The 23,196-nt window shown below is 39.9% G+C and overlaps 2 protein-coding genes across 4 annotated transcripts in view; one reads left to right on the top strand and one right to left on the bottom strand.

Annotated features, from left to right (window-relative positions):
- Positions 1–7,245, bottom strand: part of osbpl8 (oxysterol binding protein-like 8) — a 98,975-nt gene extending 91,730 nt beyond the window's left edge. The window contains exons 1-2 of one of the 3 annotated variants that reach the window (XM_080291321.1): positions 6,877–7,242; positions 1,913–1,978 (exon numbers count right to left, since the gene is read on the bottom strand). The gene's annotated coding sequence lies outside the window, so the exon portion shown is untranslated. Of the gene's footprint in view, positions 1–1,912; positions 1,979–6,876 lie in introns of all 3 variants that reach the window. The other 2 variants (XM_080291320.1, XM_080291325.1) reach the window with 2 other exon arrangements.
- A 2,529-nt stretch (positions 7,246–9,774) lies between these two features.
- The window catches only part of zdhhc17 (zDHHC palmitoyltransferase 17), a 31,657-nt gene continuing 18,235 nt past the window's right edge, over positions 9,775–23,196 (top strand). Inside the window, exons 1-3 of the mRNA XM_026147762.2 lie at positions 9,775–9,928; positions 21,724–21,827; positions 22,376–22,498. Of these exons, the coding sequence (XP_026003547.1) occupies positions 9,866–9,928; positions 21,724–21,827; positions 22,376–22,498 (290 nt within the window). The 5' untranslated portion in view covers positions 9,775–9,865. The remainder of the gene's footprint in view (positions 9,929–21,723; positions 21,828–22,375; positions 22,499–23,196) is intronic.

The following is a 23,196-nucleotide window of genomic DNA, read 5'->3' on the forward strand; positions in this document are numbered from 1 at the left end:
TTTTGGTCAAATGACAAATCTGGCTTGGCATTGGACTTGAAGCAAGGCTGATACAAGAAACCACACAGATCTGAATCCTTTCATCACCAGAGACTAGTGCGATATGACCAAAATCCCATATCCCGATATAAGAATTCTATCGTCCTGATAACGATATAAATCACAAAAATGTAACAAGTGTTTCCAGCTGGACGTCGTGTAGCTGAGTCGAGTGTTTTAGCCGATGCATGAAACGATACATTTTTAGACATAAGTTGTAACGGCCGCCGTTTTCTTTGTGAGTATTTATTACACGGCGTGCTGCGGTGAAAAGGCTGTTCTAACGTTTGAGTCTAAGGTTTATTTTTTAGCACCTGACGGCTCTTTTTTGCTTCTCATCCGTAAATAATCTCCTCTTTCACGTGATTCAGTTTATTTTGAAAAGTCTCAACAGGATCTTGAGCTTTATTGTGAAAGGTTTATGTGGAAAACAAGCGGACAGGCGATGGTGTTACCGTCGTTGTTGCTAACGACAACGCACAAAAACAGGCCCTTGTCCGTCCGTAGTGTGGTTATATTAAATATAAGAGAAAGAGAGAACTTTAAGAAATTAATATAGCCACTACAGTGTCCATCAAAACGATGAAAAAATATTGCTGTAAACAGTTTATTTTGCGACACCACGAAACAAACGATAGCGTAAAATGAAACGATAGATGTTTTTATATCGTCATCCGATATATATCGTTATATCGAACAGCCCTACCAGAGACAGCACAAATTAAACAAATTGAAGGTGCGTTTGTTCACTTCTGTTTGATGTCTGAGCCCAATGGCAGTCAGGCAACAATGAAAGGTCCACACAGTTATGTGGTTTCACTGGAATTAAAACAGCTGTTTGTTCATGTTTTTTTTTTTTTATTGGTGAGCCTCAGATAACCTTCTTACAGATGGCAATAAAGGCTGTTGAGCTACACCCTAGGGAGAAGTATGCCAGAATGTAATCTTATTTTTGTACCGCTGATGGATAAATCCACGACAAAAAAATGAGGGCCCACTATCTCACTCTGAGCACATCTGGTATTTGTCAGAGCCAATGCATCGAATCAGCCAAACCGCATCCAGTTGCCCGGACATCCCAGCTGGGGAGATTACTCCGCTCTGATGCACTTATCCTGGCATTTCAATAACTTGAGAATCAAAGCATCATTAGTTAGAGCTCCTAACACTGTTCAAATAGTGATGCAACAATCACATATTTATATTAGACATTCATCCTTTGGTAGCCACAGTGACCTTATTCAATTCTTTTATGAAACTGATCAGGTCAGTAGTTTGTAACATTACAGCTATTTAATTACAAACACCAGTCAAATAGGCCGATGATGAAAAAATTGCCATGGGTGGTGCTTTTCATGACCACATTCTCACTTTTTTAATTTTGCTGGCTAGTTTGCAAAACTGTTGGAAAACTCTTATTGCATTTAAATTTTTTTGTTATTTTGATTTGCATCTTCTGTCTGCCGCACTCTGCATGCTCACACGGTGAAACAACGAGCACAGGAAGAGAGGAGAAACAAAGCACTGAAATGAAATCTAAAGAAAAGTAAGCCTGGGACAAAGTAATATCACTATTAGCTGAATTATTTTGACTTTTGTTTATTTGGGTTTCTTTGCTCACACATAACAGACACTTTTGTCTATCAAATGGTCAGAAATAAGGAAATCTAGATTTCATATACATATTGTGGTTACTTGTGTATTCATTCCCAAAGGAGCTTTCTGAGCTAGAAAAACTGCACAGTCTCTTCCGCACAGTGTGGAACCACGTTTATTAATTCAATACTAGTATCCAATGAGTCTTTGGTACCGGCCAACACCCAAAGCCAAGGTATCTGTATCAGGACTGAAAGTCAGATGAGTGCATCCCTACTTGTTTTCAGGTGAGTCTGTGCCTGTGAGCAGGGGAGGCTGTCGGTGATGTTGTTGCTGTGATTCCCTTTAAAGACAGTAAATATGATTAGAGCCTATAAAAGCATACTTTATTTCCCCAGGCTCTAGGCTTATATCCGGTATCAGCTGAGATAAGCACCACCTGTTCTCGGTCTACGTTACAAACACACATAGCAGCAATTTTTAACTATTTCAATTTCAAAGTTTCAAGCTGTACATTTCACTCATTCATGTGTTCACTGATTTCCTTCCTTATCCGCTTCAGGGTCAGGGGCTTGATGTCTATCCCTGCTATCATAGCATGAGAGGCAGGGTACACCCTGGACAGGTCACCAGTCTGTCACAGGGCATTTGTCTAGAAAATGTTAGCACTGCACAGCAGTATAATTTAGGAGATATGACGGGTGGGAAGCAAACATGCTATGAGTGTCATTATTTAACTGGAAAGCAATATGCTTTTCAGAGAAGTGCTTCAACAGCAAACACTAATAACAACTACAGAATGTTTGTAGCAGATGAAACGTCTGAAAAAAATAATAATTTTAGTGCATCCATAGAGTTGGCAGCTGGCTATTGGTACTACTATTCTGTGGGTGACAATGACAATGTCAGCATCATGTCAAATATACAGCAGAACCACTGACAGTTTCCTCCGTTTCCTATGGAGACTGTAGAAATGAAATAACAATAGGTGACAAAATTATGAGCCTACACTTCACAGCTCCACAGAGAACAGCTGTACAGGCGCCCTGTCCCACAAATAAAGGCTGATTTGCTTAGAATTTTAAGCATAGCTAATTTACCTATGTATTTGAATTGTGTGGAGTAGGGCTGCCACGATTAGTCGACTAGTCACGATTATGTCGACTATTAAAATCGTCGACGACTAATTTAATAGTCGACGCATCGTTTGAAGCTTTGTAAGATCACAAAGGACGCAGGAATGAGTAGTAGGATTTAAGAGTGTAATAACGGACTGAAACAGAAGATGGCAGCACTGCATGTACAAGGATGCCAGCTGCCGTTAAACCCCGAAGAAGAAGAAGCTGTGTCCCAGAATTCATAGCGCAGCCCAGCGCAGTTGTCAACAATGGCGGCAGCTAGTTAGTTTTAACTTTACTCTTATTATTCTTTCTGGGTCACAAAATAAACCTTTAACATATTTTCAGGCGAGAATGTAGCTGTGTAAACCTCAAATATCTGCTCAGTTTATCAGGACACCGCATATTTTCAAAAGCGCTCCGACGTTTTCGGAGACATCTGTTACCCACTAGCTCGTTAGCTAGGCGGGGGCTAGGCTCACTAGAGCCGTGAGAACACCGGACTCCCGGCAAATCGTTTTCAAACCCACCGCCGTCTTTTGCTAGTCAGGTTAAATATATATGAGTCACTTAGATAACTTAAAAATGTTATTGTTTGGCTTTTTTTTTAGTATTTTATTTGTTCCTGAGTAAATCGGTTTGGCTGAGATTAAAGTTATAGTTTTTGCACAGCTAAATAAACTTCAAGCAGACAGCTGATTATCAGAAGTGTGAGATGCTCCAGAATTTACTCCGGTGTCCTGTTATATTTTTGAAAGCAAGGAGTTTATTAAACTTCACCGAAACAATCTGCAAATTTCATTAAAAATTAATAAACTATCATCTTGTCTTTATTTTTAGTTAGCACAGACCTTAAACACTTAAAGCTGTAAGCTAATGATAGTTATATAAGAGCAGATGCTGCTGGTGCAATAAGCTGTACGTCCAATGGATGATGATCTGATTAGTCGACTAATCGCAAAAATAATGGGTGACTAATCGACTATCAAAATAATCGTTTGTGGCAGCCCTAGTGTGGAGCATAAACATACAACCAGATAACCACCTTGGTAAATAATATGCAAAAAAGCCTCTCTCATTGCAGAGCTCAAAATAATTAACCAGCTTCAGTAACACAAGGTGAATGTTTAACTACAGCCCGCATGTATCCAAAAAAAAAAAAAAAAAAAGCTATTAAATTTAAAATTACATCGCCATGGTAACTTATGCCGTAGATGTTTAGGTTCCAGATTAGAGATTAACAGACGTGAAATCACTACTGACCAGTATATTCTCTACAGAACATCTACCCTAAACTAAGCTTATGTTAAAATTGTGAGTTTAGATTTTATCTTTACTTCCAAACCCTTAAACAGCACCGAGTCTGCAGTAAGAGAATCAAAACTAAAACTGTCAGGAACAGGTTATGTTCCCCATTTTTAAAACACCATTTAATGCCTAACCCTTCCAAACTACACTGAAATATTTCAATTTATGTAAGCTTAGCTATAACACTTTTTCCCTTTATGGATGAAACTTTACCTTCATTAGATTTGGAAAGCTGCCCTCTATTTTTTTTTAAGTTAGATGTTAAACAGTTACAATTGCTCAACTCTTAGTATTAACAGTAACTCAGTAAAACATCTCTACTGTGGCTTTAAAACAGCCATATTGACTAATATTAGTCAGTGAAGTCTAATATTAGCAATTACACATGGTTAAAGTCAGGAACATTAAAGCAAAGTTTTTTCTGTAAATGTCATTACTCATTTTTATCCAGCGAAATTTTTTTTTTTTTTTTAACAAAGTTAAATCACTGGGAAAAAAAACACTTTTTATTTAATAAAAAAAACTTGCTTGGGGGCAGATCTGGAGCTTTGAAAATTAAATGTCAAATCAAGATTCAAGCTTAATCTAATGAAAATTCAGGTTGAGTAAATAATGACCCCAAATTAGATGCTTTATAACAAATTTTTATACTCTCACAGATGATGACAGTGTGGACAAAGCTAATAAAATAACTCCCCCCCCCAAATTTTTGAGATAAGTATCATGGTCGGGCATGTGTTCATTTACTCGCTCCGCTGGATTAAAAAAAAAAAAAAAAGGAGATTCTGTTCTTTATCTGCCCGTTGCCATGGTGAGTCGTGGTAGCAGATTCCACTCAAGATCGCTTGCTTTCGCTACTTTACGTACACACTTAACTCAAGGTGAGCAAACTCAAGAGCTGATTGAAATAACTCTGATCAGTCTTCCCAGAACAAGAAAAATCAACCCGGCATTTATTATTAGACTCACAGAGTTTGCTGAACCTGCTTCCTGGTCTCCACCCCAGAACAACATGGGTCAGAATCACACCAGACAAAAAACTACATGCTCTGACTTGAGACCACAAATATACACTGAAATGTAATAAATTAGTCAAATCAAAAATAAATGAAGGCTGCGATAACTGACAGATACACTTTTTAAGTTAAAAAACAAACTGTGAGGTCGACTTATTGCAGGGATGTCAAAGTCATTTTACACCGTGGTACATACAGCCCTACACTTGGCTCTTAAGTTCACCAGACCACTGAACCTATGTGATAAATGTGTAAAATTACAGTCACTTTTGGTAGTTCAATGCCCAAACTGTCCAATAATATCAATAATGTCCTGTAAAAAAATAATCTATATCATAATGGAAAAACAGGAACTTTTTGTCATGTTTATCTATTACTTAATTACTTTGGTGTAGTGTGAATGGTAATGGAGTGGTGTGTGTGTGTGTGTGTGTGTGTGTGTGTGTGTGTGTGTGTGTTGGGGCGAGATGGTCTTTATCAATAGGAAAAGCTGTAAAACTTCTAAAAAATATATGGTTACAAATCTATGTACTTGTTCACAATTTCTAAGGCTGTCCACTGGGCTGGAATCCTTGCCTGGCCGATTCTGGCTTCTAAGCTTCATTTTTGACATGTCTGACTTATTGAGGAAGAAACAACCACTTATTTTTTCACGCACGGAAATACACCTGTGGGAAATCATCTCGGCTTCCTTTTTTCCAGGCACTGCTGACGCTTATATCACCGTACAAACAAACAAAAGTGAAATGAGTTCTCTATTTTTTCCTCTGCATGTCAGCATTAATATCATGCCTGCGCTCTCAAAGTAGAACTAGCATTCAAACTGAAAGCCATATGTGTGCAGGGAACAAGCAGTGCTTCAAAAAAGGTCTGAGTGGAAACTCCTTTTGACTGGCAAATGAGCTGGTTACTCCCGTGACCTTGGACTGCACACCTCAATAAAGGTTTGCCATGGAAAGTGTGGGATTGCCCTTATTTACATGCACACTGGCACAGGACGGAAATATGGAAATATTGCAAATATAAATTTATGAGTGCCAGATGCCAAGTCTGGTCCCAAGATTTAGTTCCCAACATAATTTCACCATCTCACTGCATATTTTGAGTAGCAAGAAAAAAAGGAGTATGGCATAGAAAACACTGTTAAATCGCAGGTGGACACCATGACATGGTAATATCAGATATCAGACACCACGCCAGGATCCACCGGATGCATTGCTTGTCTGACACAGTTAGCAAGAGCTGCTGCTACCCTGTGATTCTCCTGTTTCAGTGCTTGTCTCCTGTCAAGTGAAAGTGGAAACAGAGCTGCAGACATCCAACACTGCAGCGAGATATGACTGAAAGGCAGCATGGGTGGGGGTTAGAAAAGCAACAACATTATCAGCACTAGACCCGCTGAAGTGGCAAAGGCTGGTGTGGTTTATAATCCACAGCTTCTCCCATACATCACCCGGATACAGCGGGCGGCAGGGAATCCAAATTTAGCCAGCCTCATCACTCAGCGCGTTGCCCTGGGGTGCATTCGCGTTGAATTAACTAACACCAACAGGCTAAATGTGGAGTTTTATTTGGGACAGATGCCGGGGGCACAAGTGCAGCGCATGAAGATGCGGGAGCTGCTACGGTCCCTACCTCTAATCCTGATTTATTACACAATAATACGCACAAACCGTCTGTAGTCACGGCTGTCAGTCAACCACAAACACAATTAGCAATTATGCTAGCCGCCTGTAATCAACAGCAGGCAGTGGGGTTAGCTTTCATTTCGGTGTTTTTCTTTGCTTGTTTGAGCTTACCTTGGCTCCACCGGAGGTCTCCTGTTATGCTGTGCCACGAAAGGAAAAGGCTGTCTGTAAATATTTAAAAGCAGTCCTCCGGGGCGTGTGTCGGTCTGCTAACAGTTAGCTTTAGATGTGTTAATGTTTACGGGTGGTACTCGTCTTTGGGCAGCGTCAGCGAGTGATGACTCGCGGTTTCCTCAGCCCGCTGGCTTCACGTAGGTCCAGTTTTAATGTCTGAAATGTTTAAAATCAACTTTGACAATGCTAACACACTTTCTAATATTTATTTACCAGCAGTCCGCGGTCTATTTGTTAGCCACCAGCGTGCCTGCACGATTCTATCAGGACTGTTTTTGTGGTAAATGAAGTAATGTAACCGGAAAATGCACGACTTCCGGACGCTGATTTCAAACTAAAAGGTATTTAAAAATTTTAAGACGTCCGCGTTATGTATTTATGTATTACGTATTTCAGTCAAAATTATCCAAATAAGACAGTTTGGGGTCTCCTATCTGTTTGATTTAATTCATGAAATCTACTTCAGTGTGGGCTTTGCTTCAATTTTTTAACTTTCACATGGCAAATAAAAGTTTATGTCTTGTCTTTATCGTATTTGTCCAGTTTTTCTTTCTAAATCACCTTCTCCTATAATGTTTTATATGTGAATAAAATATCATTTTTTTATAAAACAGTTATAGTTTATTTTCATCAAGAGTTGATCGTTTTACGTTTGCCATGGCTCTCTTTGGGACTTTATTTTGAAGAGCCAACAGCTAATATCCCGTGTACGGGTTGTTACTGGATAACTTGACCCGTCAGCTCGAAAATTCCCCTCTGCTCGGGTAATGTCTGATTTCCCCTTGCAAACGTGTCAAACGTGTAATCGCTTTGGTGCACTTTCAAACAGCTGACAGTTACAGGTGCCTCTGGTAACACTACTTATTGGAATTCGTATATATAACTCATCAGGTTATTATTATATAGTCATGCTTTTTTGCTGAGATTAAATTTGTTAAGGAGACGTGCACATTAATTAATTGTGATCAATTCAAACTTTACCTCTGCCGGGTTTTCGTGAGTCACAACTACCATGAGCACCCCTGTGTGTTTTTGGTCGACCTTATTTTTAATGTAGCTGATCATTTTTCTGCCCCCAGTAATAACTACAATGATTATTGCAGCTGCTGCAATTGAGGAGCCGCAAGTATCCATGCCTGGGTGTGCGGTGACATCTAGTGGTGGTTGGAGTTTTGGGTTCGGTAAAGGTGCACGTGACAGGTAACATCTACAGGCGCAAAGCGGTATGATGGTAGTGTCATCGATGGTTTCACATAAAAATTCGACCATCAATCAGTTTTGTCATCATGGATTTTCCCCTAAACCAAATAGTACTGGACCATTTACAACCCGGAAATTTTTTTATCTCGATTTATTAAGAATTATGTATTCTTAATAAATCACCTTTGCTGGCATGATGCCAGATCTCTCTTGGAAATTAGATTTTTAATCTCGGTGACATTTTTACCAGGATAAGCAAAGGATTCATTAAAAAATGAAATTAATAAATAACTATCTCTCTCTCTTTATACGACTGTTATGTTATAAAAATGCTGAAAACTACAATGCTCATGAGATACTGTGAGTATACCAGCTGGGTGGATATATATACTTAACTCATACAGTTGCTCAGATTTTAGATCTGATTCAAAACTAATAAGATGTTACATTGTTGGTAATATTGTAATGGCAAAAACTGAATTAATCAAACTGCAAATCAAATAAGTGGAACTAGAAAGAGTTTTCTATTTAATTAGCTGAGTCTGCAAAATCAGATTTTGCCCTAGAAGGAAACCCCCAGGGAGTTCCTTGTATTTGAACTCACCTTTCCGGAGGATGGCTTATTTACACTAGTGTGTAATTACAAATGCCAAAAATAAAGACTGTATATCCTAAAACCTGTTTTCAAATTTGAAAAGCTAACTTTCACTTCAATATACACTGCTCAAAAAAATAAAAGTGACACTTTGAAAACAGAGCGCACTGGGCGCCAGCGTTGGACTGCCAGTATCCTATAGCAAACACCAGACTGACTGCCTGGTGAGCACACAGCCCACTAAAGGTCACTGGGCCTCAGGCCACCCTCACGAAGTCTGTTCCTGATGGTTTGTTCAGAGACATTCACACCAGTGACTTGCTGGAGGTCATTTTGTAGAGGTCACTCTGGGAGTGCTCATCATGTTCCTCCATGCACTGCTCCACTGCTGATCAGAATGAAGGGCAACCAGATGTCCCACATGCTACGGAAATGTCTCCGTCATTTGCAAGCATTACAGAAACCTGGGGATCACAAAGACCTGTGCCAGTTGATGGGTACAGATGACAACAGTTAACAGTAAGTTCAAATGTTACTGTTATGTAAAAAGAAACCACATAAAAGTAAAAGGACTGCAGTGTCACCACTGTTTAACATCCTTCCCCCCTGTTGGGCCACCAGACCAGTACATTAGACATTTTACTGGCTGCTTGTATAATTTTAGTAGCCCACAAAAAAAAATCCAATTTAATAAATTTTTATCCTACTATACAAATATATATTTTACATTGTAAACCTATCTCAGAAAAAATAGTAACTAAAACATACAAAATCAATGTGGCAGTCAATCACGTGCTACTCTGCTGCAGGTACTGCTGCTGGTTTTTCCAGCAACCCTGAAAAAGATGAGAGGATGGATGGATGGAAAACAAACCATCATCCTTACACTTCCCACCCCCAGAACGAGGTACTAACACAAAACCCCCCGAATAATTTTATAGGAAACATAATAAATCACAGTAAATATATTTTTGCTGTACAACTTTAGACATCCTTTCTATTATGTGCTGTGACCTGTACATCACCAGTGTTTCTGACAGATCCTCTCTTCTCTTCCTCCCCTCCTCCTCGACTGTTCCCCCCTGCACTGCCTCCTGTTTCCCACAATGCTCAGCGAGCATCACCACCAAGATGGCCGACGCTATGGAGGAATATGAGAAAGAAGCTGGCTGCGTCCCTATTCTCCATCCTGAGGTATGGTCACTTGGGTTCACGCCTTCGGACGAACACATGAACGCAAAGTAAAGGCGTCACCTCGCCCTGCGTGCCGGTGGCTCTGTGTTTTCCCCTTTCTTTCTTTTTTTGGAAAACCCGATGCCCCCTGCAAAACCACCGGTGGGGGGGTGGCAGCCAGCTAACGATGCTAAAGGTGCTAGCGCTAGCCCCCTCTCGCTGCTGCATAGCCTTTAACGCTGGGCAGATGTTCGTGTCATTGGTAACAAGCCAGGTTGTGTTTTCCCTGGAAGTGATCGTACAGCGAGTAAACAAGCCTGTAGTCTCCGTTTCAGTTCATGTGGGAAGAAGTAAGGTTACTGATTAATCTTGTACGACGTTAGCTTTGTAGCTAAACTGACAGGACTCACGCTAGCTGCTGTGATGTATATGTAGTATAGGTGGGTATGAAGCTGTTGTGTACTGTCGGTTGTTATAATAATAATATTAATATTAATAAAGTGTGAACAGCTAAAAATGGAGATTTAAAAACTGCACTCTGTGCATACAACCAGTTAGCTAACACAGAGGTAACAGTTGTCAGTAATGGTGTTTGTGTAGGAGCGGACCACCCGGGTCACAATGCTTTCTGTCACCTAATATCATTAGACATGGTAAGTTATTACTGGGCTGGTTGTAACTCCCTATATTACCGTAAATACTGTACCTCAGTAGAGATGTGAGGTGTTCCAGTGTTTCCTTTCTGTTAATATTCCACAACAATTCAGAGGGAAATGGCACGTTTCACTTCACTACATTTATCTGACAGCTTTTCTAATGGACGAGTTTTCTTTACACAGAACATATTAAGACTTGTTGTTGTTTTATTAACTAGAGATGTCCTAATATGTGAGGCAAACACTGGTGTTGCCCTGTTGGTCAGTGTTTATTGTGTCACATAAGTTGTGCATTGATTAGTTTTTAGGAGCTATTGTATCCAGAGCCAAAACAATTATTTGACTAGTCAAACAGCTGGTTCCAAACATTTGCTGGTTCCAGCTGTCATGTTCAAAAGTTGTAGTCGAATGTCAGTTTTTGAACTGAACAGTCAGCTAATGCAGAAAGCAATTAAAAACACTTAAAATTATTAAAAAGATATATATAGTCTGCATTGAGTAATTGTTGCTCTTTGTAAGCTGTTTTTTTGGTTAATGCTTACATTTACAAGCACAGAACTATTAAATTTGTCCTTTTACTTAAAGAATCTGAATACTTCATCCGCCTATGTATTTTTGTAATATATCAAGATGAACTAATTATTATTATTTTTGTTAATAATAGAGGATAATTTGTGACATACTTGTCTAACTGAAGAAGTATTAAAGTGTTAACTAATTAGCTAGCCTGAATGCAGCATATTTGTAGAAAGTTTGTCCATTTACCTAGATCTTTAAGTTGCAAATCTATTCAAGGCCAAGGTGACCAGCTTACCATTATTTAGCATTGTAGAAAGTCACGTTTAAGGAGTGCTATATAACAATTTAACATTTCATACCTCAGGGTAGTGGTATATTTTGTTAGGTTAGCTATTGAACACAGCCTGTCATTAGTTGCCATCTGTGCTTGGCAGGTAATCTAATCATCAGGGAGAGTTTTGTTTGAATGTAATGCAGTCTGGTAATGCTTCAGTGACGGATGGCTTGCTTTTCACTCTCAACAGTTCTTTTTTCCTTTTTTTGCTGGCCAGCAGGTCAAGCAGGCTTGTTTACCCTCAACCATGCTCAGTAACTGTTAAAGCTGGCAGTGAAAAGACTTCATATCTTAAATGTCTCCAAGATGCTGGCAGGATGAGTTGATGTACTTGGGCTGGTGATCCAAATAGTAAAATTCAAGCTCTGAATTTACGAATCTTCTTCAGATATTGGGCCAGTTAGAGCTCAAATAGTAATATTGCATGAACAGGCAAGTGGCCACTTTTGAATGGGTTTGCATGAAGGAGTCAGTGTTCTGCTGTCTTTTGACTGATCCTAGGTTCTTTACAATATTAAAGACTATTTTGCCGTACACCCAGCAGTGAACTATAATACCACTTTCAGTAGTAAGAGCAGGAATGATGGCAGACTTGCAGTTTAATAAAACCATGTGGTTAATAAACTGCTTTTGGAGCTTGAAGAGTTCAACAGTGGTCTAGTTCATCTTTATCATTGGAACATAATCCCAAACTGGGGCAGAGACAGTTTTCTGGTGTACTAGTCCCATCACATTGTCCCCAGCAGCTGCGGTTGCTGTCTTTCTCAGCTGTCCTGCCTGTTTCAATAGTAGAGATTGACCTATAAGGGCCCTATCATACAGTAGTATGCAAAAGTTTGGGCACCCCTGATAATTTCCATGATTTTTCTTCAGAAATCATTGGTTGTTTGGATCAGCAATTTCAGTTAAATATATCATATAGCAGACAAACACAATGATATTTGAGAAGTGAAATGAAGTTTATAGGATTTAAAGAAAGTGTGCAATTGTTACTTAAACAAAATTAGGCAGGTGCAAAAATTTGGGCACCCCTGCCATTTTATTGATTTGAATGCTTTTAGCACTAATTATTGGAACACAACATTTGTTTAGTAAACTCATTGACCCTTGACCTACATACACAGGTGAATCCAATCATGATCAGTCAAAGAGTATTTAAGGTAACCAATTGCAAGTTTTCCTCCTCTTTGAATCTTCTCTGAAGAGTGGCAACATGGGAGTCTCAAAACAACTCTCAAATGACCTGAAAAAAAAGTTCAACTATTCAGCACAATTTGCACAAGGAGATGCTGTGTGGGAGAGTAATGCAGAAGAAGCCTTTACTGCGCACATGCCACAAACACAGTCGTTTGAAGTATGCTAGAGCACATTTGGACTAGCCACTTTCATTTTGGAATAAGGTGCTGTGTGGACTGATGAAACTAAAATTGAGTTATTTGGACATAAGAAGAGGCGGTGTGCATTGTGGAAACATAACACAGCATTCCAAGAGAAACACTTGCTACCCACAGTAAAATTTGGTGGCAGTCCATCATGCTGTGGGGCTCTGTGTCCAGTGCAGGTACTGGGAATCTTGTTAAAGTTGATGGTCACATGGATTCCAGTCAATACCAGCAGATTCTTGAAAACAATGTTCAAGAATCAGTGACGAAGTTGAAATTGTGCCGGGGTTGGATATTTCACCAAGACAACAACCCTAAAAACTGCTCAAAATCTACTAGGGCTGCCACAAACGATTATTTTGATAGTCGACTAGTCACCGATTATTTTTGCGATTAGTCGACTAATCAGATCATCGTCCACTGAACGTAAAACGTACAGCTTATTGCACCAGCAGCATCTGCTCTTATATAACTATCATTAGCTTACAGCTTTAAGTGTTTAAGTTCTTCTACTGTCTCCAAAAGGAAGTCATTTAAAATACCCAACTTTAGAGCAGTAAAAAGCATGTTTACTGCTTGTTGCAAAAATGCTTTTGCCTTAAGGATAGTTCCCCTCTTTGAGCTGTTTGGACTGACAGCTGCCCAGACACAGGTAGCTCTATCACTTTCTGCTAGGCTTTATCTCTGCTTGAATTTGGGTGAGTCACTGAGCTGGACTTCACCCCTGTGTTTCTGTGTGTGAAATTCTCATGTTTTACTTGTCTGATAATTAACAGTAATTAGCCGTGCATTACACTTTATGGATACAGCTTGCTAAGCAAGCTAGCATTTCCTCATAAGTCAACATTCCATCTTTTTGTCCAAGTATGGTTACTTTTGGCTTAAAAAAAACCAACAACATTAATGCTGAGCCCAGAACTGATAGGTGATGTCACAGTGGCCAATCATGGATGCTTTCCGTGCTCTAAATGTTGCATTTCAGACAGCTTGTTAACGCTGGATCTGTATGTTGCCATCAAGTCCAGATATCTTTAATATACCGCTCTCAGGCACACAGGTGGGGAAGAGAAATTAAATTGGCTTGGTTTGAGTGGTGGCACAAAGGACCAGTATAAGATAAATAAAGATTATTTTGAATTTAATTGGAAGCAAAGCAAAGCATAAGTATATTTGACAGTACTGAAACTCATCTGGATGTTTAATATCTCAGTGTTCTTTCACTGTTCTGTCAGACCCTATCAGATGCATTCATTGTGTATGAAAGCTGTATGGACTGGAGAGTTTATTTTAAAACTCACTAAACTGACTCAAGTATGAGCCTCCAACTCATAATTTGCAGTCTGGAGACTGCATTTATAGACATTTAAGTGATAATAGACAAAAACATCCCTTGAAAAGGTGAAGGGCAAGTGGTTTTCTCACACAAAGCAGGTGGTCTTTCTGTGTTGTCAGGATTATGTGCATCCACACCCACTGGTTCCTCCATTTAAATACATAAACAGAGTACTGCTTTTCTCCTCTTTTCCTTTCTTGTGTGATAGATTGAATGCTTCCTCTCTGTGATGGTGTAACAGTGAGCTGTACTATGCCATAATGAGCTTGCTGTTACTATTATTGCAGATTATACTTGGTAAAGATAAGATTTAAAAAATTAAAGACTCTCCTCATTAATGGAAATGAAATGAGGAGAACCCTCGTCTTATTTTCTCCCCTAACACAGTCCTTCCTGTGTGTTTGTGTGGAGTTGCCACTTTCAGACTAACTTCGTGAATAATCATTCTGTGCTCACTGCAAGTAAGCTAGCACTTTTATTATATGCAGGAAGAGAAGGCCAGCTAAAGTTCAAACCAACCAATAGAAGAGATTGCGATAGGTAAAAATGTGCTCATTACTTTTATATATTAAAGCTGATAAAGTTTTCCATTCAATAATAAAGGCAAGAACACAGCTGGGTCTCTCTTTGTCTAAACGTGGTCTTTCTCAATTCTGTGTGCCATGAATTCTGTGTTGTTTCCTGCTGCATCATTGCTCAGGAGCTGTCACAAAATGACCTTTGGCTTCACATCTACATGTCACCAGTAGTAACTCATCATAAACTGTGTTTTTCCTGTATACATAAGTAGGCTTGGCTTGAATTTGCTCCTCTCTTTAGCACAATCTGAGTCATTCTGTAGATCATGAAGAGCCGAGCAAGTCTAAATGTGTGAGACACCTGAAATCAAGCATCAAGTTTAGTTGTATACTTAGAAAGTCCTCTATTTTGCTTTTATTTTGCTTTGAACCAGCTCAGCCTGCCACTTGGAAATTTCCTCTCTTGAGGAATGTAAACAATAAAGGGTTATCTTATTTGGAAATTCAAATTAGTGTTGTTTTGTCCATAAAGCACTCATAAAGGTTGATGACATGCTCAGCTACTTGCAGTGGTAACTTGGAAAATGCTTGGAGCCTTCTTGTTATTTCTCTCATAAAAATGGTGTTTCTCCTCTGCCCCGCTTCCTGATCCATGCATTCAAACTGTGTCTTGAATATTAAATTAACTCCTTGAAATAGCTCTAATTGCAGACGAAACCCAATTGTGATCTATGGCTATAGCCAGACAGAACTCCGGTCTTGGCAAACTAGGCGTTGCAGATGCGATACAATTTTTGCCTAATGCACTTCAGATTAAAATCAAATTGCTGGCCTCATACTTTGATTTGATTCCCTTTATTGAAGTATTACTACAGTTATGTCAACTGATTTTGTTGATTCTACTGTCATAATACCTGCTTATTTTTAATAGTGATACTGTCCAAGGCACATGATCACCACCACCCCCTGTAGAACTGTTGCCATATGTCCTACCAACCAGCTCCACTAACAGAAGCCAAGTGTCCGCCCTCAAAGGATAAGGTTTCAACCTTAAATCAATGGCATTAGTGAAGTAGATGCTGTTTAACTGGTAATGTTATCCTGCCTTCCTCCTACCTAACTGTTGTATTCATCACAAGTCAGCAGGTACACAATGAGGAAGCTTAAAGAGGCACAGGCTGCAATTATCACTAGAGTCACAAATGTCATCCTCGGCTTTTTTTTTTCTGATGCCAGGAGAGACAGAGATGGTGGGGGTGGCCACAGAGACATGCGAGGGGTCAAAGGTTACTCACAAAGAAAGAGATGGTGCTGGAGAAAGTGATGTAACATCTGGTGTCTGTGAGTCTATAGATGAGCCCGCTCTTCCCGCTTCCCTCCGCTAACAGGAAAGCAGATTCCTTAACAGAATTGCACACAACTGAATATTCAGGCTTTGAGTTTCACATTTAGTATCCGGCTTCTGTTTGTCAGCCAAACAGAAAAAAAAAAGTTCAGTGCAGTCATGATCATATTTAAATAATTTTCAGCAGCTCTTTACTCCCACTTTTTTATTTCCTCCCCTTGGCAGTTGGACTAAACTGAGGAACACATGGGGTTATGTGGATTTGTCAAATGACTAAACCTTGGCAGTGAAAGTACAAATGAATTTTGGCAGCTTTGATGCTCCTAAAATAGAAAGAAAAAAGCAGCAAGTAGTCACCTTCATATCTCTGCTCCACCCTCGTCTTCTATCCTCTCCCTCAACCTGATTTACCATGTAAAACAAAGTTATAGGTTGTAGCTTGTTTTTCCTTCCCTCATCACTGTTTGAATGGTGGTCTCTCTGATGATTTGCAGTGCCTGAGATTTAGGAACCATAGAGAACTGCCTCAATCTAAAGAAAGCAACATGATTTCCTTTCCGAAACCCTAGACTTAGTTGTATTTGTTTTTAGTGCTACGTTTTTTGCACTTGATACGTATGGCTGATGTTAATATTGCTAATACTGGTTTTTGAGGCCTGGTTCGAAAAGCAGACAATGCCATATTGCTGTATGTTAAGCCAGACAAAGTAAATAATACCATTTACTGTAACAGGGCTAGAAGAAGAAGGTTCCGAGTGTTTGGAGTTTACATTTACTCGTCCTAGTTTCCTGCCACAGTCCAGAGGCACATGTGTTTGGTTAATTGCTGATTACAAATGTGAGTGAGAATGATGATCTGCCTCTTTGTGTTAGCCCTGTGATGGACTGTTGACCTATCCAGTGTGTACCCCACCTCTCACCCTGTGACAGCTGGGCTAGACTCCAGGCGCCCCTGCTACCATGAACTAGATAAAAAGCAAAGAGGTTGGATGGTTGCATTTATGCTTTATTTTCTGAAAGCCATAAGTAGGCTTGGATACTACTATGGTATACCAGGGTATTTAGAAATTTTGATGGTAAAGTTTTTAATACCATCAAAAAACACAAGTAGGGCTGCCACAAACGATTATTTTGATAGTCGACTAGTCACCGATTATTTTTGCGATTAGTCGACTAATCAGATCATCATCCAGCAATAAGCTGTACGTTTTACAATAAGCTGTAAAACGTACAGCTTATTGCACCAGCAGCATCTGCTCTTATATAACTATCATTAGCTTACAGCTTTAAGTGTTTAAGGTCTGTGCTAACTAAAAATAAAGACAAGATGATAGTTTATTGAATTTTAATGACATTTGCAGATTGTTTCGGTGAAGTTTAATAAACTCTTGCCATCTAAAATATAACAGGACACCGGAGTAAATTCTCGAGCATCTCAAAAAAAGCCAAACAATAACATTTTTAAGTTATCTAAGTCAGTGGTCCCCAACCCCTGGGCCTCGGACCGGTACCGGTCCGTGAGTCGTTTGGTACCGGGCCGCGAGAGTTGAGGCTCAGGTGTGAAATGTATGGTTTTCAGGGTCTTTATCGGTATTCAGCGTCATTTTGTTATCGTTTTTATCGTTAACTCTGGTCTTTTCACGTGTGTTATGAATAAATCTTCTTTTTTTCGGTACCGGTACTAGTTTTATTTTGTTGTATTTATCCGCGACACCTTAAAGGCCGGTCCGTGAAAATATTGTCGGGCATAAACCGGTCCGTGGTGCAAAAAAGGTTGGAGACTGCTGCTCTAAGTGACTTATGTATCATGTTTAACCTGAGTAGCGAAAGACGGCGGTGGGTTTGAAAACGATTTGCCGGGAGTCCGGTGTTCTCACCGGCTCTAGTGAGCCTTGAACCCCGGCTAGCTATCGAGCTAGTGGGTAACAGACGTCTCCGAAAACGTCGGAGCGCTTTTGAAAATATGTGGTGTCTTGATAAACTGAGCAGATATTTGAGGTTTACACAGCTACATTCTTGCCTGAAAATATGTTAAATGTTTATTTTGTGACCCAGAAAGAATAATAAGAGTAACATTACAACTAACTAGCTGCCGCCATTGTTGGAAACTGAGCAGGGCTGCGCTATGAATTCTGGGACACAGTTTCTTCTTCTTCGGGGTTTAACGGCAGCTGGCATCCTTGTACATGCAGTGCTGCCATCTTCTGTTTCAGTCCGTTATTACACTCTTAAACCCTACTACTTATTCCTGCGTCTTTTGGGATCTCAAAGCTTCAAACGACGCGTCGACTATTAAATTCGTCGACGACGATTTTGATAGTCGACGTAATCGTGTCTAGTCGACTAATCGTGGCAACCCTAAACACAAGTGCTTCTTATTTTATTAAACAGATGTGAAGATGCCATGTTGAGGTCATGTGTTGTAGTGCGCTTCATAAAAATGCCATTACCATCAACTCTACTTTGTCAAACAGTCATCTGAGCTCTTTGGGCTTTAAAGGATGGACACAGTGATCACTCAACCAAGTGCTCTGGTTGATTGGTTTTATAAGACTATCCCACCATATGTTTCATAAATGTCTGGAAGATATAAATAAATAGATAGCACTGAGTGCTAACACAGGAAAATATGTTTATTGCTCATGCAGTTCAACAAAAAGATTCAGAGAATGCTGTTCAAAAGACGATCACGTGTGGACACTTTGTACATATTTTTTGTATTAATTATACGTCGCTGCTCAGTAGTGTTTAGGGCGACTGCTGGCAGGCTGCAGTCACAGCTGTCACTGGCAGATTTACTCAGCTCTGATGCATCTAACTCTGTGGGCTAATCAAAATAAAGTAAATTGTGATTTTTGTCTTGTAGCTCAGCATGCTACTGTTTGTACAGATGGCTCTATGGAAAAAGAAGCATCTCACTGAGCTGTGTATTCTTTTTTAAATTGTTATAAACTAGTGAAGTTCTTATATTCTTGTTAAACAAACCTGTCTGTATTGCTTTTTCCTGTGCACTTTTCTCCTTTTCCCGAAGGTGGGAGACACACGGGTTCCACAGATAGATCCCTGTGACTCTGTAGGGAAGTTAAAGCTAAACACTGAACATAATCATGAGCTTGTAGTCCCTGTGGCCACTGAGATCTCACCTCAAGCTACCTAGCAGCTCTACACAGGTCTGTCGTATCCTCAGCCACCTCCCCAGAGGATGCCTCATTATTTCTCAATCTTAAGTGCGTGGCAGCAGCAGCACAGCCAAAAAGACATGAAAGGCTGTGTAAAAGTCAAACCATGGGATTTTAAGGTGGTAATGTTGCTGGAATACTGTAAGGTTGGTATCTCTTCCTGAGACATGATCGCAGTTTAGACTCTAAATTTCATACATAATTTGTTTCTCTCTCTGCCTTGTGTTTATGTCCTTTTTCATTTTAAAAGGTCTTAAAAGCAATGAAGAAGAAGCAGCTTACCCCAGTTTAACATTGGGCTCAGTGCCCACTCTCAAAGTTACGAGTCTCACTGGCTAAAGGCAGAGTGGAAGCCTCTGTGTTTACCAGATGCAGCTCTCGTTTCCGGGTGATCGAGGCTAATTGTGGTTTCTGAGGCGTTACCATGGAGGCTAATTGAATGTGAGTAGCACAGTCACCACATCCATGTGACAGAAGAGATCCTCAGCAGCTGCAGGACACAACAAGCTGGTCTCCTGCTGCTTTTATTCTCTTTTTATAATTGAATACTGTGATTAGCTATTTATATAAAAGCTGAAGTGTTCTGGAGCACTACACTGTGTGTCTGCATTTCCAGGAGCCTGTCCCCTGCAGTGCACTGCGTCCTAAACTTGTTTCTGTCACAGTGGTCTTTTCAAAGCCTTTTTGGCCTTTATGGGCCAGATATGCTTGCTGCATTGGTCACGGTGCATGCAATCAGTGACATTGCTGCAGCTCCTCAGTGTCAGTGCTGAAGGGTGCAAGTAAGTTTAGAAAATGTGTTCAAATGAAGGCCCATGCAGACACATTTTCTCCTTAAGTCATCTGTTTTCATCTCTTGTTGAAACAAATTTATGAAATGAATCTTGACTGACGTCTTTATCATGTAGTTCTGTTGCAAATGTCTACAGAACAGTTGTTGTCCTCGCTGATCTTACATGCTTACTTCATAGCATTTGGTTATAGTCATCTAATTCCCCGTCCAAGTTTTTACTCCACTGCAAGTTTTGTTCTATATGTATTTTGTCACTTGTGCCCTTGTTGACCCTGCTGTTGTCGGATAATGACCATCTGTTTATGTTTTTGCAGCTTGAACCAAGCCAAACCAAAACTGCATCTAAGAATCAGTAAACAACTGTTTATGTGTGGTGTGGTATCTTGAACGTTTTCCCAGTATTCCAACCCAGTGGGGATATTTTCTTCTTCTTTTTTTGCCTTTACGTTGTTGGTGGCAATATCTGGACTTACTTGGACTCAAACATGAACAGAAGTTTGGTGTGACTGGCAGATCACCTTTTTGGTCGTTATGACCACATTTCAAACAAATGTCCAAAGAAAATACAGTGAAGTGATGTCATTTCATTTCCAAAAAAGGCAAGTCTGGTAGTAATTCTAGATAATATTGTCAGGGTTGCAGTACACTTGATGGCCTGTGTCCTCTCATCTTTTGACAGTTTTGAATTTGACACAGTTTGTTGTCAACTTTCGTCAAACAAGTCTGTGCACAAACAATAACATGAGGCAAAATGGATCCATGCTTTCACACTCTTTACAGCTAATTCTGCTCCTGCTCTCCAAATGTTGTTCTCCGAATGTAGTCTCAGTTTACTGATCTTAGGAGTAGCACCTGATGTGTCTTCATCTGCTTCAAGGTTCATCCTGTTGTTCATTCAGAGATGCACTTCTCCATTCCTTGGTTTAACAAGTGGTTTTTTTTGAGTTACTGTTGCCGTCCTATTGGCTCAAAGAAGTCTGGCCTGCTCTGCCCTCTGATTTCTGATATTTACAAGTCTTTTTCGCCTTTACAAATACCATCATGCTACCTAGTTACTCGACTCCATGCTGTCCAAGTCCAACTTCTTAGAGGGACAAATGGCGCTCAGCCCCACGAGATTGAGAAACGGGTGGCTGTGGCTCTGGAGAGCAGGTCGTCTACTGTTCGGAGGGTTGGTGGTTCGATCCCTGGCTCCCCCTAGTCTGCATGCCAAATATCCTTGGGCAAAGTATTAACCTCAAGTTGCTGTCCAGTGCATCCATCGAAGTATGAATATGTCTGAATGGTAGTTAGTAAAACTTAAAAGCATAGAAGACAGTGCTTGTGTGAGTAGGTGATGGGTGGTATGAGCGCTTTGAGTACTCCGGAGATTAGAAAAGCACTATGTAAGAATCAGTCCATTTACCAGTTTGAGCAAACAAGTTCAAGACGATCTGTCTGTAGTCATTGATTTTTGTCAGATTCTTTTATTGCTACTGTATTGACGGTGCTTACGGTCTTTAGCTCCTTTTTAGCATGATAAGAAGAGTCACATGTTATTCTGCAGCCTTGCTTAATAGCATTGTTTTACTCCCAGAGATTCTAAACTCTTCAGCTTTTTGCTATAAAATTGTCAGTATCGTGATGTGAGCTCTGATCCCTGGACTTGCTTTTTTTTATTAATTGGAAATTTACAATTTTAGTACAAAAATCCTGTGATGTCACCTCAAACATAGGCAGGAACTTAACTGTCTTTTGTCCTCCCTGTTTACTTGTAGGAAATCAAACCCCAGAGTCATTACAATCACGGCTACAGTGAGAATGTCAGCCGTAAAAACCACGTGGATGACTACAGCACCTGGGACATTGTCAAAGCCACACAGTAAGTGGATTGTGTGTGTTACTGTTATCACACCAGTGTGACTTATGAAGGTGACATTGTTGTCTAGTTACCAGCTGGTCTAATAGGAGCCCGCATCTTTGCGTGTTTGTTTCTGTGTTTTTGTGTTGTCAACATACCGCAGGTTTTAAATCTGAAGCCCACCATGTTTTCATCTGTGGTTTTCTGATTCACTGTATGTAAAGAAAGTCATTTGCAAGGTCAGGACATGAGATGACTTATTGTTGGGAAGAGACGAAGCTTGAAAATATGTTCCTGATGGAAAAAAAGATATATATAGCTCTGAGTGGCTGTAACACTGGATACTAGATTTATGTTATTTTGATTTGAGGTTGAGATTATTCACTTGCCATTTTATGCCACAGTGTGGGTGTCTTGTTTGGGTGTTTGCTTTTTTTTATTTTCCAGTTTTGTGTGCAGATTTTCTCAGCATCTCTTAGTTTTATGTATTTCACGCTGTGTTTGTTTATGTTTGTGCATTTGTATATCTGGCATTTGTACATACTTTAATCCTCCCCCCTCTGCCTTAGGTACGGCATCTTCGAGCGCTGCAGGGAGTTGGTGGAGGCAGGTTTCGATGTTCGGCAGCCAGACAAAGAAAACGTAACGCTCCTTCACTGGGCCGCCATCAACAACAGGATAGACTTGGTCAAGTGAGTTAATTCAGATCATGTGTTGAGGTTGTCAGGTAGTCAGAGATTACAGTGTAGCTCTTTGGTCAACTCAACAAAATGTACAAGACATCTTCTGGTTTCATATAAAGAACTGAATTGAAGAAACCAAAACCAAGTTAGTCTTACACATTTCAATATTTTTGTAAAACTGTAATACTTCGCACCCAGTGAGTCAAACAATGGCATTGTTTCTATTTGTGTTGATCTCCATTCGTTCATTTACGTTTTCATCTTGCTTTTCATTTTATTGACTTCCACTTCCTTTTTAATAGTTTATGTTGATGCAGTAAAATATGTGGATATTCATTACCTGCGGTGCCATTTACAGGATTATAAACTACAACTATAATTAGTTTCAGGTATGGAGGCAGCCTTTCACAGTATATCCCATCACATTGCCATTGACCTCTGTAATATACTTCTACGCTTATTTGTCAGCTGCTTTATGAGTCTTCCTTTTTAGGTAAACTGGCATTAAAATGACAGGGAATTGTACTGGTGCACTTCCATGGACAGATGAGGCACAGATGTTGGGTTTAATGTAACTGCTCTTGACTCGGTGGCTGTGTTTGTGGTTGTGAACAGCAGGTCTCTTTCAAACTTGGCTCACCTGGTTTTCAGAGAACCCAGGTTACACCAGTAACCAAACTTTCAACTAAGAAAAATCTTTTTGATTA

The sequence above is a fragment of the Astatotilapia calliptera genome, chromosome 17 (assembly GCF_964374335.1).
Source record: "Astatotilapia calliptera chromosome 17, fAstCal68.1, whole genome shotgun sequence".
Lineage (NCBI taxonomy): Eukaryota > Metazoa > Chordata > Actinopteri > Cichliformes > Cichlidae > Astatotilapia > Astatotilapia calliptera.